The 17,351-nt window shown below is 32.2% G+C and overlaps 2 protein-coding genes across 3 annotated transcripts; one reads left to right on the forward strand and one right to left on the reverse strand.

Annotated features, from left to right (window-relative positions):
• The first annotated feature begins 5,139 nt into the window (after window positions 1-5,139).
• Window positions 5,140-10,188, forward strand: LOC139899775 (serine/threonine protein phosphatase 2A 59 kDa regulatory subunit B' eta isoform-like). 2 transcript variants are annotated; one of them, XM_071882610.1, is made up of 3 exons: window positions 5,140-5,272; window positions 5,594-6,980; window positions 9,566-10,188. In XM_071882610.1, exons 2-3 carry the CDS (start codon window positions 5,796-5,798, stop codon window positions 9,920-9,922), a joined length of 1,542 nt encoding a protein of 513 aa, XP_071738711.1. In that variant the 5' UTR covers window positions 5,140-5,272; window positions 5,594-5,795; the 3' UTR covers window positions 9,923-10,188. The 2 variants fall into 2 exon arrangements, with proteins under 2 accessions (XP_071738711.1, XP_071738712.1); XM_071882611.1 differs by lacking the exon at window positions 5,140-5,272 and having other exon boundaries at window positions 5,484-6,980.
• Window positions 10,189-11,074: 886 nt separating this feature from the next.
• Window positions 11,075-13,051, reverse strand: LOC139899774 (glycosyltransferase family 92 protein RCOM_0530710-like). The gene is made up of 2 exons (XM_071882609.1): window positions 12,785-13,051; window positions 11,075-12,602 (listed from the first exon to the last, which is right to left on the reverse strand). Exons 1-2 carry the CDS (start codon window positions 12,894-12,896, stop codon window positions 11,089-11,091), a joined length of 1,626 nt encoding a protein of 541 aa, XP_071738710.1. The 5' UTR covers window positions 12,897-13,051; the 3' UTR covers window positions 11,075-11,088.
• Window positions 13,052-17,351: the final 4,300 nt, after the last annotated feature.

Genomic DNA, 17,351 nt, shown 5'->3' on the forward strand with positions numbered 1-17,351 from the left:
AGTTTGTATTAAAATAAAATATGTAACAAAATAAATTTAAATAATTAATTTAATTCATAAATTATGATAGGGAGTTGATTCTCACACTATCACTTTTTGATCCATGTACACTTTTGTCTCATAAACTTACAGTTATGCCCCTAAAAAGTTGAACTTATATTATTATTACTAGTGAAATAACCCGTGGAACCACGGGTTTATTTAAACGAAACAGTTTAATGATATGTTTTAGGTATTAAGTGAACGTAAACGCTAAAGTCATTTAGTTTAATGACCCTTGGAATCACGAGTTTGTTTAAGCGAAACAGTTTAATGATATGTTTTTGGTATTAAGTGAACGTAAATGCTAAAGTCATTTAGTTTAATTATCACTAAACATGAGACTTTTAAGACAGAAAAAGTAAGCAAACATGACAATCTAAACATTCACTATGGTAGTGACTTATACCTTAACCATTGTTACTGGTTTACCTACTACAATGAAAGCAAGCAACATTAAGTTATGCCTAGCAAGCTAAACCAATATATTTAATCTCCTGTTTTGCATAAACAACCACTATTCATCTTTGATAGAAAAACTTACCGCAGTAATATTAAGCTTCCTAGTCACTGCTATTAAAGATATCAGTACAAATAGAAGGTAGATAATATTTGTAAATGTAACGACCCGGATTTTTCCGATCGTTTTACACTTATAAGATTAATATTTACATAAATTAAACCTTACCAACATGATAAGCAATCTAAATTGTTGAGACTTATGTTTTTGAAAAGAGTTTTACACAACGTTTGACCGTCCAATTTGACCGATGATATCACGAACTATATAACAAACGATAATTATACGTTGGTGTATATATATGTATTTATATATATTTAACATGATCTAAGAATGGTTTAACATCTCATTGTGCACTAATAACAATAAGTTATAAGTATACTTTGAGACTACTAACTTAAGTTTTCAAAATGATAACTATACGTAACGTTATTTGACATATATACCTTTAACCTATAATACTTATACAAGTATCGTATAAATATGTATTTAATCACTTTTAAAGGGCTTATATACATAAAACAATATAAGTATATTTACAAAAGATAGCTATATTTGAATTCTCGTTCCGTTTCCTCAAAATTTCTACACGTATACCTAGAGTATATGTACTCGTATCATACCCAGCTTCTATACATATTTACTATTGGTATATACACATCACAATCACTTTATTAGCAGCCATGAGTCAGCCAATTTTGAATCTTAGCATGCATGATTAATCAATTTGGCATATTACAAGACTTTTGCACAATATTACAAATTTATACATCTTTTCACCACCATTTATACTCCATTCCATTTTCATTTTTACTACACATTTTCTCTAACCAAAAACACACTCTTAGGAACCTTAAGTGTTCTTCACAATCTCAGCAAATAACCATGAAGATCTAGCTTCAAAAACAACCCTTAATCATCATAAGAAAATCCATTCAAGAACACTTCAAAAATCCTTCCAAGTAAACAAGTTTACTTCCAACCTTTCAATCCAACTCCACCACTCTTTTGATTCTAGGATTTTTCTCATCTCTTACAGTAACTTTATCCAAGTAACTTGAGGTAGTAACCTTGTTCATAACCTTATTCGATTCATATTTATATAGCTATCTTATTTTGTGTTGTAAAATTTTAACAACAAGAACATAGTTTGAATGATTTCAAACTTGTTTGCAAACTAAATAGATCATTCTAACTTAACTTTTAAAACACTTCAAGACCTGTAATATATCATAATGATATGCTAACTTAACAAGATATAACTTGGTTTTACAAAGAACATCTTAAAAACTGAATCTACGTCGTCGGAGTGCAACCGGGGGCTGTTTTGGGTTGGATAATTAAAAACCATCTTAAGCTTTGAATTGGAGGTTCATGTTCTGGAAAAATGATATTTCTTATGAATATGTTAACACATAAAATTTTTATGGTTTAACTCAAAGTGTAAGTGTTTTTAGAAAAATGATCATTAAATGTTGTTTTTATGATGGAAAATGATCACTTTCATAAGTTTCACCAAAGTTTGACCTATAACCTGTGATTTTGAATACAACCTAAGGTATTTTCAGTTCATATTCTTAAAATTTGACTTGATCCAAGGAAGTGGCAAGTTGAACCAACAAAAACGGAGTTGTAATGAAGAAACTACGACTAAAACAAGATCGGGTATCCGAAGCTAGTTTAGTTACAAAAATATTTGGAGAAAAATTAAATTAATCATATATTTCTAATTAATATGATATTTCATATATATTTACTTATGATTTGATTTTATATATTTCAGGACCACCCGTAAACAACACGAGAAGATTAATCATAAGACCTCATGATTGTACGCAACACGTCATTTGACAACACGGTACTTTATGTACGCAACACGTCATTTGACAACATGGTACCATGGGTCAAGATTAATTCTGATCAATACGAATACGATTGGGTCTTTATTTATTTTATTGAGCAACTAATTGTGGACCACTAACATCGGACTGCTAACTACGGACTAAGAAAATATTAAAAGTATATATATATATATATATATATATATATATATATATATATATGTATATATATATATATATATATATATATATATATATATATATATATATATATATATATATATATATATATGTAACGATTACTTAAAAAGAAAATATGTTGATATATTATATATATGGTTAGGTTCGTGATATCTATCGGAGACCAAGTCGTGATAAATACCTTCAAGGCAAAAGTGAGTATATAGTCCCACTTTTAAACTCTAAATATTTCGGGATGAGAATACATGCATTTTATGATTTACGTTATGGACACAAGTGATTAAAAATATATATTCTACGTTGAGTTGTACCACTGGCATACTTCCCTGTAACTTGGTAACTATTATTTACATGAGGTATTGTAAACGAGAATCCTGTTGATAGATCTATCGGGCCTGACAACCCCAACCGGACTGGACGACCAGTATTCAACGGTTGCACAGTACTTCGTTTCGGTGACTACACTTGGTACGGTGTAGTAAGATTTCATAATAAAAGGAATATGCGACGTTGATTAAATGTTAAGTATGGTTATCAAGTGCTCAACAACTTAGAATATTTTTATTAAAACGTTTATATATGAAATCTTGTGGTCTATATTTATAACGCTGCCGGCATTAAACCTATATCTCACCAACTTTATGTTGACGTTTTAAGCATGTTTATTCTCAGGTGATAATTAAAAGCTTCCGCTGCAACATGTTGAATTTAAGCAAGATCTTGAGTATGCATATTTGTGTCAAAAATAAAGCTGCATATCGGAGGATTTGTAATGTAAAATATGTTGAAGGTCGTATTGTTATTATCACATGTAAAGTTTGTAAGTCTAAGATTATCGCTAAACGATAATCATTATTAAGTTGTTTAAACCTTGTATTTGTAATAAAAGCTATGGTTTGTATTGTAAAAACGAATGCAATTTTTGAAAAATGTCGCATATAGAGGTCAATACCTCGCGATGAAATCATATGTTATTGTATTCGTCCTTATGGTTAAGATCGGGTTATGACAGTAAACACCCACTATTCTGCAACCGCTAACCCTTCACAAAACCTTGCTTGACAAACACCTAATATTCTCTACTCTTCTCCCCGAACCATAACATTAACATTTAACATAACACATTATAGTAAAACTTAGCCTGAAGAAACATAAATATCTTGAACAAAGATGACTGCATATATATAGTTATTATCAACATAACATAACCATTCAAAGAGTTAATACAACAAAACATGAAATGTCACATAATTTCAGGAAGCTTACTCATTTCAACCGAGTAAAAATTGGCATTGCTTGAATAAACTTCCCAAGTCCCATCTTCCCAGCAAGCATCCCATTCAAACCCTGTGAAACAACAATCAAACACCTTAAGCATACCAAAAATTCAGCATATCACAAATTCAACATAAGACTAAACTTAATATATATGAATATAAAAAATAATAATACGGAGTAATTGCAAGCATAAGTCTAAAGTAAACTGATATCATTGTTATATAAAAACTAAACCCTCTGTAAAATAACATTACGGGGTACTTTTTGCAAACCCCTAAGGGTTCTCTCCACCTTTAATTCAAACACATGATTGAAGCCGAAGCACCTGAAGTAGCCAATTTAACATTTTAACAATATCAAAGAATCAGAATCATGAAAATATATTCCATATCCCTCCACCAAGATCAATTATAATTTTATATCAACATGAGTACTAACCTGGATCTCAAATCAATAACAATTTAACAATAGCAAATGCCAATATATTCTTGGTTTACACAATTAATTTAGTGCTACCTCAAAAACTAATCAATATCACAACCACAAATTTGTAAATTCAATAATGAAATCAATGGAAGCAAGAAGAACAGAATAATCATACTCATATAATGTATTTAAAATCGTATTTAAAAGACATACGGAGTAATGCCTTTACATTTGATATCTAACTGTAACTAAAAGCTCTTGACTAACACAATCAAACGAAAAATCCTAAGATAATCAAATCAGAAGAAGAGATTTGGGATTAAAACAAAGATATATATAATCCAAGATAAGATTGAAATGTTACAAATTCACGGATTTAAACCCCAAAACTTTCGAGAATAATTGTTATAATAAAGAAGAAGAATTGAAAGAATCGGTAGGGCTTAATAGAAACCCTAATTTGGAACAGATACAGATACATAGTACTCCGTATAATTTTAATTGTGAATTTAATTTTTATATATAGAACTAATTAGTATAAATACAATTATGACATCATCTAGAGTGTCTAGATTTTTTTCTTTTTTATTCTAATTTTTTTTAACAAAGTAAATTACTTTTTTATGATATCATCATTTTAGCATTATAATAGAATCTATAGATAGATAGATATAGATAGATGATAGATAAGTATAATGAATGGTAAATTAGGTAATTAGTTGCACATTGATAATTAATAAATAATTAAATTGAATTTGTAAAATTCTTACCAAACTCCTCCGTAAGATTGATTTCTTCTTATTTCTCTCTCTTTTCTTTTTTTTTTTCAATTGAAAGAAAGAGATCGTTTTCATAATTTTCGTCACTTTCAGAGTTTCTTATTTTGACTTTTATTTTGTTTTATTCTCTATTTTCTGATGATATGATATGATATTCTCCGTCATCTGCTATCACCAACAAACCTCACGTAAGTATCATAATCATATCATTTCACCAATTCATCTGTTTCTTTTTATTTAATTTAATTTAATTTAGCTAATCGTTTGTTCCTCTCAGTTTCCTCATAATTTTGCGCAATTTTTGATCAATAACGCTATCTAGGTTTTCCAGATCTTGTTATATATCTTATAATGCAACTAAGCCAGCTTTATTCCATTCCGATAAATGAAATTATAACTATTTTATTATGTTTAATGAAATCGAATTGTATAATAGCTTCGATTCTAGGGTTTCTATATATTGTTGGATCTGTTTAATTAATGTATAGGTGTAATTTGTTTTTATGCAGGAGAATTTTGTTTTCCACGTTTGTTTAGGTTATGTTTAGAATCAATATCTAGTGTTCTGGATGGTGATGCTGTTACAAAGCTTAATAGTGATTGATTTAAAAAGCATGTGGTTCTATAATGTGATTTCATAAAGGATAATTAATTTGTTGATTATCATAACAAGCATTTGGTGTTTGAAGATTGGAAGTTGTTATTTAAGTGATGCTAAAACAGATACTTAATAGGATTCCATCACGGAAGACAAAGTCAACCGATAGTCGAGTTGGGGGAAAATCTAGTTCTTCATCGAATACATCGACGAGTTCACGGAACAATAGTGATGTAGCACAAATTCGGCCTAATGCCTCGAATCTTACATCTAGTGATGATCAAAATGTTTCAAATGCCGTGAATCTAAAATTGAATGAAAAGCCAGCGGTTTCGAACGCATATGAGGCATTGCCTAGTCTCAAAGATGCTCCGAATGCTGAGAAACAAAACTTGTTTATCAGAAAGATGAATTTGTGTTGTGTGGTGTTTGATTTCACTGACCCGACAAAAAATTTGAAAGAAAAGGAGATTAAAAGACAGACATTGGTTGAACTTGTTGATTATGCTTCTGCTCCAAATGGGAAGTTTACAGATACCGTGATGCAAGAAATAGTTAAGATGGTGTCTGTTAACATATTTCGAAAACTCAGTCCACAACCACGTGATAACAAAATGATAGAAACTTTTGATGGGGAAGAAGAGGAACCGTGCATGGATCCTTCGTGGCCTCATTTGCAATTAGTGTACGAGTTTCTTTTAAGGTTTGTAGCATCACCTGAAACGGATGCTAAAATGGCTAAAAGGTATATCGATCATGGTTTTATTTTAAGGTGGTTAGATTTGTTTGACTCCGAGGACCCACGAGAACGTGAGTACTTGAAATTTGTACTTCATCGTATGTATGGAAAGTTTATGGTGCACCGTCCATTTATCAGGAAATCAATCAACAACATATTCTTTCGGTTCGTTTTTGAAACTGAAAAACACAATGGTATTGCAGAGCTTTTAGAGATACTAGGGAGTATTATTAATGGTTTTGCATTGCCGTTAAAGGAAGAGCACAAGCTTTTTCTTGTTAGGGCATTAATACCACTTCACAAGCCGAAATGTATACCGATGTACCATCAACAATTATCTTACTGCATCACTCAGTTTGTTGAAAAAGACTGCAAATTAGCTGATACTGTTATTAGAGGTTTATTGAGGTACTGGCCCATCACAAACAGTTCAAAGGAGGTGATGTTCTTGAGTGAGCTTGAAGAAGTTTTGGAAGCAACTCAAGCCCCAGAGTTTCAAAGGTGTATGGTGCCCCTGTTTCGCCAGATCTCTCACTGCTTGAGCAGTTCACACTTTCAGGTAATGAACTTTGAACAATGTTTCATTCTTTTTGTTATTTATTTATGCTTCATGTTTTCGTTTGGGGCTGTTTGGATGGGTGTTTTAATTGGTTATGTGATTTTGCAGTTGTCGTAGTTGGTTGTTTGAATGTTGCAATACGCTCTGAATATTTTCATTGTTAGTACTTAACTTTAATATCATTAAAAGTACACCCTTATGAAAAAAGGATACACATTGTGAGATGTGAGTAAATTTACATAGAAGGGGTTAGGTAATTTTATTTTACCCTAGATAATCTGTTTTGTTGTAGCTAGTATGAAGCTGATTAGTTAAAGTTGATTATCAACAAGATAATGGAAGGCGAGCCTGTTTGTTCAAACAACAAATATTGATGAACATTATTTTCAGCTTTAAAACACAAATTCACACTTCATGAACTTGTGCTGAGGTCTACTTTGCAAAGTTCATATTTTGTTATGGTAAGGTATAGGTGCAGGTGTCAATTTGTGGATGGTGTTGCCTATCAAATTTTCAGTTCCATTTAATTATGAACCATGCCAACTCTTGTGCTTCAAATATGTGAACTTTATCTATTTATTCTTTTATATAGATAGATCAAATCTAACTTGCATATCCTTAAACCAACTTCAATCTTAAAGTTAAGCATCCTAACCTACCCTATATATAAACACCCACAGCTCCACAAACACATACTACACATCACAAAACAGACACATACACCTACACCTACACCCTTTGTCATTATCTCTTTCTTCTCTCAAAATACAATGCCCACTACCGCTGGAAATTGCCAATAACTGAGACGTTGCTTGGGTACATGGGTAGTAAAATAGTACACTTAGAGGTCAACTTGATATAATATAGCTATAATTGCTCATATATTTATAGGAAAGTTGCGTCTTCCTCACTTTCTGGATTTCTATTTTAAACTGGATGTGGGGTGGGGGGGGGGGGGGGGTGGGGGGGGGGACAAATGAACAATGGTGATTCGAAATGCATGGATTATCAGTTGACCATGAAACTAAAGTTCTATCTGCTTCTACAATCACCTCCCGTATTCAATTTCCGTGTCACATCTTGATTGCTTCAATTTGACCAAGGACAACATCATTATTTTTTTTGTTTCACCACATATGTAGGACCCAAATATGAAATGTTAAATTGCTTCTAAGAATTCGAGACTAATGTTACATGGATTGTTCCTTTCATATTTTCTATCGAATTACAATGAATCATAGCTGTCTCTAGAGGCAAATGTATGTACATGAGTGTGGGGTCCTATGACCCCACCACTTTGATTTTTTTATTTTTTTTACAATATACTCTTCAAATTGTATATAGGACACCACTAAGTTTATAGGACCCCATATATGTTTAGGATTTATAGTTTTTTTAGCCACTACAGTACTCTTCAAATATAATTAGCTTTTAGAAAAAATCGTTTCATCCTGGAGTCGCCACTGGCTATCTCCATCATATAAACAGCTTCTAGGAATTTCAAGGGACATGTAATCTTAGCCATTGATGTAAACTGAGATCAACTATTCATTAGGTTGATATGTGGAGCTGGTTAGTTAATTAGTTAATTGTATGCCATCAAGCAGTAAGTACAATGAAGAGCTTTTCCATAGCATATTGTAAGAAGTATTTTGTAACAGGTAGGGGATTTCAAATAAAGCTTAACGGGATGCCACTCCCAGAGTCCCTTGAACGGAAAGAGGCCTTCAGTACTCAGTCCATGGTATGAATAACCCGTTGGTTAAGGCCCCGTCCACAACCAGATTTTGTTTCTATACCTTTATAGATGTCATTTAAGCCAAAGTCTGAGTCTAGTGCATGGTATGGTTTGGGAAAGTTTCAGTTAGTCAACCTAGACAATAACTATTACGACAATGTGAATTAAGCATTTTGAGGCAGTTTCACGCGTTAAGGCCCCACACAAAGGATTTAGGCAAAATGGTAACCTTGGTGTGAGTGTAAAAGATGGTCTGGAGGTTATATTTCAAAATCCTGATACTTTATTGTATAGAGCCTCAATGCATTTAGGCTGATACTACATATGGAATTTCATGTGCATATGCTATACTGATACAAGTGCTATTAAGATTGTATACAACCAAAGGTATAGATTGAAATCGTGTTTGAGTATTGGAATGATATGTAATGATACTTGTTTGACTTGACCTGTCACAAGCCCAAAAGAAGAACATATGTGATTGTTCACTTGTTTTTAATCACTTACTTTTGCTATCATAAGATTTTATCTACTCCATACTTTATTGTAGACAGCATACAGCCTTAATGTATCCAGACTGACATTAACAACTGAATATCTTTACTTGGGCTGTATTATGTTCTCCAACGATGATTTCGGAGTTTAAGACTGCCATGGGGTGTATTTTTTTCACATATAATCACTAAACTAGGTGTAGTGTACCTTCTTTTATCTAAATTAAGGGTCTATATATAAACAAGGCACCATAATAAGGTATTAAATTGAGAACCTTTATGGTATAATGAAAACGGCAACCAGAAACGAATACCTCTATCTTCTTGGAACTAACTGTTTCTTGTGTATGTAGGTGGCTGAAAGGGCATTGTTCTTATGGAACAATGATCACATTGACAACCTAATCAAACAGAACCGCAAAGTAATCCTGCCAATCATATTACCCGCTTTAGAAAATAACACAAAAAGCCACTGGAATCAAGCAGTCAGAAGTTTGACTTTAAATGTTAGAAAAATCTTTTCAGATGCTGACCCTGACCTCTTTCAAGAATGCCTGTTAAAGTTCCAGGAAGAGGAATCTAAAAAGGAAGAAACCAAATCTAAACGTGAAGCCGTATGGAAACGTCTAGAAGAGGTTGCTGCAAAGAGATCTGATTACGGTGCCAACGACCTACACTTGCTATTTCCTCATAAGGTAACCATCAGCTAAAAGTGACTGCTTTTAAAATCCTTTTATTGGGTTTTTTAAAAATGTATTATTTGTATGCCAATGTGTATATTCACATCTATATCTATGCCTACATATATGAAAATGTTGTGTCATTAGAGTTCGAATTTGGCCATTTAGTTGTTACTGTCAAAAGGGTGACATGGAAAAAGCTTTCATTTTTTCAGGTATTTGTTTCCTTGTGTTGTATTTTCTTCTTCATATAACTTTCAAGATTGAACTATGATTGTACTTCTTTACTTTTGATTTTTGATGTGTATCATATTGCGTTGTAACTATGGCTTTTGCAGTTGGTTAAATACTGCCTTGATAGTTGATACTAAACGTAAATTGCTATTCAGTGGTACCTAAAAGGTACTCATTTTGACCCGACCCATTTCAAAATTTTAAGGTGTTTCTACAACTTCTAACTTTCTAAATCTTAAGTTGGGTAATTTATTTCACTGCCAATAGAGTTAAATACTGGGACTTGTTATTTTTGTACAACCATGGTCATTGATCCATTCTACTTTGAATGATGTCATCAAATCAACATACATCATTGATGTATGGATGATTTGTGTCATTTGGCAAACCTTGTTAGTTATTACCATTATTAGATGGCACTCGAATGCATTTCATTTTATGCAACAAATTTATGTTTGCACCACTTATATGACATCCATTTTGTTGATTTTTCCTCAGTTCTATAGAGGGTAATAACCAATTAGTGGAAGCAAGACAACAAACCCATGTGATTCCCACCCAATATTATCTAATGGGATGTTACTCTAATAATAAAGAAAAACATGTCATAAGCTTCAAAAGATGCTCCATCTTCTGAATTCATTTTCTACTAGGAACATGACACCTACCATATCTTTTAATAACATACCCCCATGTCTTAAATTTTTTTAAATATATGCTCCACATGTTCTGTAAACTATAAAAAAATAAGTTAATAAAGAGGTAATGTTTATGAATATGAAAATGAATGGCAAGGAACTTTAAGAGTATACAATGACTCCACAAAATATTTTAAGCTATATATACATATACATTGTCATATATACATTGTAAATACATTACTATACACCACAAGGTGTACATATGTTGGTCAATTATCTAAGGGCTAATTCAATGATAAATTGATAATAACACAATAAGTTTCACAAAACTCTTTCTTGTTGTTGCCATGGTAGTATACCCGTATATGGGTCCCTAAATGTCTTTATAATCCAATCCCTTAACCCTGTATCGTTGATCTCACAAAATCGACTAGACCAATCAACGGGTTCAACTGGCTGGGTTCCCAAACCCGGGGCCCGATCCTTAGAATTTACATTTTCCTCTTCCTGCCAATCTGTAACATAAGTTGCCACTCTCCTATAAAATTTCTCTTTAAACACCTCCCAAACTTGATACTTGTAGTGGTTAATCACCATCAAATTTCTATCCACATTCACATGCTTGAACCCGTCTTTCAAATGAAAATGGTGCACCACGTTGATCAACGTTGGGTTTAGTTTATCGGGTTGGACTATACTTTTGTGCCTTTCGGGTAGGACCAACCGACAAGTGTATCCCATCGTAACTCCTTCCAACGGGACCCTTTTCAAGCCTGATGGTCCAAAGTTATGGCATGATATTCTTAAATCAGCGACTTCAGGGCTTTCAGTCAAGTTCCTAATCACACTACCCAAATGAGCCCCAGAAGATAAATACAAAAACTCGTCCACATCAATAAACCCAACCCAGTCACAAAAATCCCTAGCCCGTAATGCACAATGTGCGAAGCCCGCCTCTTGGGTCTTGATCCACGGCCACACATGTCGACTAATCTTATAACCTTGACCCACTAACGATTCCATCACTTCCTCAATATCATCGTTACTATTATTATCATAAATAAACCAACGTTCAACACCAATTCGTGAATGATACGTAACCCATTCACGCAAGAACCGCGCTTGGTTACGTAGCATAGTACATACACACATCTTGTGTTTAGTCGTTCCAAGTGGGCCATGTCTAGCCCGAAAATCGGGACGGGCGATCGAGCCCAAAATTCCCTTACCTTTAACCTTAACTGAAACTTTAACAGACCTACTGTTACTATTACTATTCTCTTCTAAAATGCTTAACGGAGTTTTACACCGTACAATCTCTTGTGCAATAGATACGACTTCTGACGTCACCATCAACTTCCAGTTCGTTAAATCTGAACCGTACACGCATTGAAACCTAGAAGCGTTACTAACCTTTCCTGACCGTAGATTTAGTCCTTTCACAAACACAACAGTTGTATTATTATTATCTCGATCAATCACAGCTTCATAAACTAACGACTTCCAGTCATGTGTGGGTCCAGGCGGGAGCTTTATTTGACCATTCAAACTAACGGATGCGATCATGCCACGTGGAGGAAGCTCACAACGCACGATCTGGTGATCATGGTATTCATTGTCGATTGATAACAGTGATGACGTAACGGATGTGTTTCGTGATAAGAAAACACAGTTGAATTCGTTTTTTGTTAGGAACGGAGTTGATGGAGGGTATTTTAGGAAAATCAGTACTTGGTCTGGAAACGACACCGTTTCAGAAATTGATATGTCGTTAGCCGGTGATGAGTCACTGGTTTTAACTTCCGTTGATGATATGAAATTCAGTTGATATCTCTCTGTTATTCAAAAATTTAAAATAAAATTAAAATCAATAATAACGATAAATACTCTGTACATGAACTTAAGTAGCACTGATTGATTAACAAATAAACGATGCTCAATTTTCATCAAACTTTTGTAATTAACAAGTAATAATTAAAGTTCAGTTATAAACAAAGGTAGGGCATATGGTGGTTACCGGTGGTTAAAAACAATCGGAGAGATGAGAAAGTGATGCCGGAGAAGAAAAGGAAAGCTAGGGCACTCTGAAATACGAGAAACACGGAACCACGTTTCAGGCGATCTTTCATGGCGGTAAAATCGCTAATCGAATCCGAATAAATTGTTTGAGACAATAAGACATACAGAATTGCAGATTACAAATGGAGAGACTAGAGATTGAAGCTTTTTACCAAATTAGTTTGGCAGATTAATTCGATACTAACACTTGAGAATTTTGTAGAAAAAGTTGAAGGTTTTTTTTGAAATTGTTGAGAGTTGAACGACTTTATAGGATTGCCCCAACCCCACAAGAGTTGTTAAAGAATACTGGTTTGTAATTGATTAATATTAATATTTTCAAATATCTTGTTAGTTGGTTAGTAGGGCTCGGTTCAAGTTAGCATTTTAGTTAGGTTGGTCTAGATCGGTTTACTCTATTCGAGTCCTTCGTCGTCATGTTTGGTTTCGTTGCTATCGGTTTGGGGGTTTCATCTATTGATGAATATCTTTTAATTTTAATAGTAATCGTTATTTTAGCTAAAAAATTTTAATATAATATAATATAATAATAATAATAATAATAATAATAATAATAATAATAATTATTATTATTATTATTATTATTATTATTATTATTATTAACGAGTAATTCTACATTCATTCAAATTTTACACAAAAAATCACATTTTGTGTGAATATTTGTGTGCAAAAATGCGTGAATGAATATTTTCTCTAAAATTTTATTAGAATTGGTTAGGTTTATTTGTTAGTAGAATGAAGTTATTTAGAATTGTAACTCTATCCAAATAAATATGCAATTGTATTTTCCTTAACTAAATTTTGAATCAATCGTTTGTTATAGGATAAAGAGTATGTGTGATTGTTTATTGTTTGTTTTATATTTACAGTAAAACCTCTGTAATTTAATATTCGATAAAATTAATAATTTGTCCGATCCCAACGTGGGATCAGTACAAATTTGGACCCCAATCGATAAAATAATAAGATAATAATTTTTTTGAAATCCTAATGTAAATATATTAGTTCTACCGAAACTATAAATTAATAATTACTAATTTTTTTTGAAATCCCAATATACATTGAACTTGACAAGTTCATTAATGTGTGAATGTACATACATAGAAACTTTGAAGGTCTTTGTTTATGTTTTATTCAAATAGGTAAAGTAAACGGACATAATAATTTCGAATGCCGATACATTAATTTGAGACTTGCTCACAAATATAAGCTATTTCTTTAAAATTGATATATTTTTATCGATATAAATATATCTCGCTAAATTAATAAAATATTCCAGTCCCAACATTATTAATTTATAGAGGTTTCACTGTATATGATAAACACATATATTAATAAACAAGTAAAAGGTCAGCCGCGCGATGCGGCGGCCAACCTCCAAAGCGTTTAAGTTTAGGTGCAGAAGACATTGTTTACAGAGAACGTGATACAACATTGAATGAAATACATGATAGCTATTACAAAGTACACCCAAAATTACATGTTCATTTTCATGCTAACTATTATAAGTAACATAACATAATATAAATATGCAATCTAAGGTATACTGGTAGACATCGAAAATTAATAACATAAATATCACACCACAAACAAATGAAATAACAATAACACTACCAGCTGAAATGTATACTGGCAGGGCATTCAGATAGAATTTGAGCTTGCAGCTGGGTAGAGCCAGGAAAGAAAGTAGCAATTGCGGAAGTATGAGCAGCAAAAAATGAAGGGCAAACAGATGTACTACCCAAACGATTATATGGATCTCGTCTGAATTGAATACTTCTACCGGAGATTAAACCCATAAAAGTGTGTGGCAATGTGGGAGGCCGCAATTTTGAAGCTCAATTGTATAATAATACTGCATCAAATAGAGATTGAATACTCAGTTGTATATTCAGAATAATATGTGTAAGCTAATGTGAAGTTATAACAATGGCAATACACATTAGTGGTAAATAGTAAACAACTAAAAACACAATAATCTTGGTAAACAGTTAGATAATTAAGTAGTTCTAAAAAGGCAGTATTAATATGTTTAGTCAGTTTCTGCTAGAAGATTCATAAACAGTCGTCAATTCAATTGCAAAAAAGTTGAATATTTATATGGTAAGACAACAATAAAACCAACAGTTCAATTTTCAAATTATAGATAGCGTAATGGGCAAATATGGTGCATGAGTCAACTCGATCCTGTTTTGACCCATTACTCGACCTGTCGCCCTTACAAAAATTTACGTACCTATTCGAAGTTTTGAAACCAATAAGATTTGAGTGTTCAAGACCGCTGTTATATCCATACATTAATTGTGGCCAAACTTAAGCATTAACATGACCCATACCATAAACTTAATATAGGCTGTTAAACCCAATAAGGCTTTCAAAACTTCAAATAGTTGACCTTAGATGGTAGTTGTAACATCCTGTTTTCCCAGATGGTTGGGACGCCGTCCAATGTGTGGGACGCCATCCAGTATGTGACGACCCGGAAATTTCAGACCAAATTTAAACTTAATCTTCATATGAATTCGACACGATAAACAAAGTCTGTAATGTTGAGTCTCAAAATTTTTGAACTGTTTTCATACAAGCATTTAACCTTGACTATTCTCGACGATTCACGAACAATTGTTTGTAAATAAATGTGTATACATATATATATATATATATGTGTGTGTAAATGTAAGGATATATGATAATTGGAAATAATAAAATATAATTTAAAATAAATGTGTAAAACAACAATACAAAGTAATTATGTTGTAATCTATATATCAACAGATATAATTTTTATGTATAATTATTATCAAATGAATGTTGTAATATATATAAAATAAAATGTATAAATAATAAACATTCAATAAAAGTTATTATATAATATATTATATGATTATTAACATATTTATTTATTATCAATATTTATTAGAAAATAATACATCTTATTAATATAAACATTAATAATATTATTATCATCTTTATTATTAATAGTATCATTATTATTTATTATTATTAATATAATTATTATTATTAATATATTTAGTAATTATTAGTATTAATTATATAAACCATAACATTAATAAATTCGTACGATCTTGTTACAAGTATCAATCAAACTGTATTAAATTGTTGATTCTGTCTCCAATCTGATTTACATAACAAGAGGTGATTTAACAAGCAAACAAAATCAGTTGCACTTAGCTATCTGTTTTATATTTTTTTTCTTTTCTGACTGATACATAATGCATGTACTTCCTTTATGCAAGTATCTGATTCCATCTAATGAATCAAACAGAACAATCCAAATCCGTTAGCTATCAGTTTCATCTTTTTGTTTTTCTTCCTGTTCTTGATTGAATTGAGTCAGACAGCATCAATCAATCCTTGTTAATTAAATCCATTGTATACTCACTTTATATAAGTTAACCACTATCAATTCTGTTTCATATCACCATCAATCTTTATGAAAGTTTTGTTCCTATCTGCTGCGTGCCACCAGTCGACCTTAAAATCACAGGTACAAACCAAATTCAGTTGAAGGTCATATTCAACTTTTATTTTCTTCTTCTGTTCTTGATTGATTCTTCGTGTCGACTGCAACCAACCTATACAACAAACAATCTGATCAATTATAATCACAATCTGCTACACGTCCAAATCCTTTCTCAATACAAACAACCTGATCAATAGTAGAAATCATACGATACTGTTAGCCATCGTGATCAAACTTTATTCATTTCTGTTTCTTATCACAGATCAATTGCAGTAATCACACAGATAAATCCAAATTCTGTTAGCCATCGAATTCATTTTTTTTTCATCTTTCTTGTCTTCTCCTTCTGACTCGAATATCTTTGTCAACACTGCACATCACTTAATGTGATTCTTACTCTCCTGCAATCAACCTATATAATTACATATATACATATACACATAGGGAGGAGAGAAAAGAAAAACAAACTTAAAACAACACTAAATCACCACCCTAATTTTTGTTCATAGCTTTCTTGATATTTCCTTTCTTCTTTTCTTTGTACAATCAATCACCACCTTTCTTCTTATATATAATATACATACGTGTTACATTACGGGGAGAAGGGAGATTGATAGAGTAATGATAGAAAATAACACCACTCCAACACCATCGTAATACATCTTCATCCTTTTCATACTCCTGACGTGTACCACCACACAAACCATCGAAACCTGCTGCTGCCATATTTATATTTCTGTTTTACTCTTACAATCATCATAACAATCGAAGATCACCATTGAAAAACCATAGACAAACGGGATGTTACCTCCTGATTAACATGCCGGTTTAAAATACCATCGAGACCTCTGCAAATCTTTATGATTTGTTGGATGGTTGCTACTTATTCTTTTGTGAAATCCTCTTCACCATAACCATCACCCACGTCCACTTATCACCCTTCATCACCACGACCGTAAACTATAACCACCATTACCATCTTCAACTTCTAGATCACCACAACCAAACATCATCATCTTCT

Source organism: Rutidosis leptorrhynchoides, chromosome 3 (assembly GCF_046630445.1).
Source record: "Rutidosis leptorrhynchoides isolate AG116_Rl617_1_P2 chromosome 3, CSIRO_AGI_Rlap_v1, whole genome shotgun sequence".
Classification (NCBI taxonomy): Eukaryota; Viridiplantae; Streptophyta; class Magnoliopsida; order Asterales; family Asteraceae; genus Rutidosis; species Rutidosis leptorrhynchoides.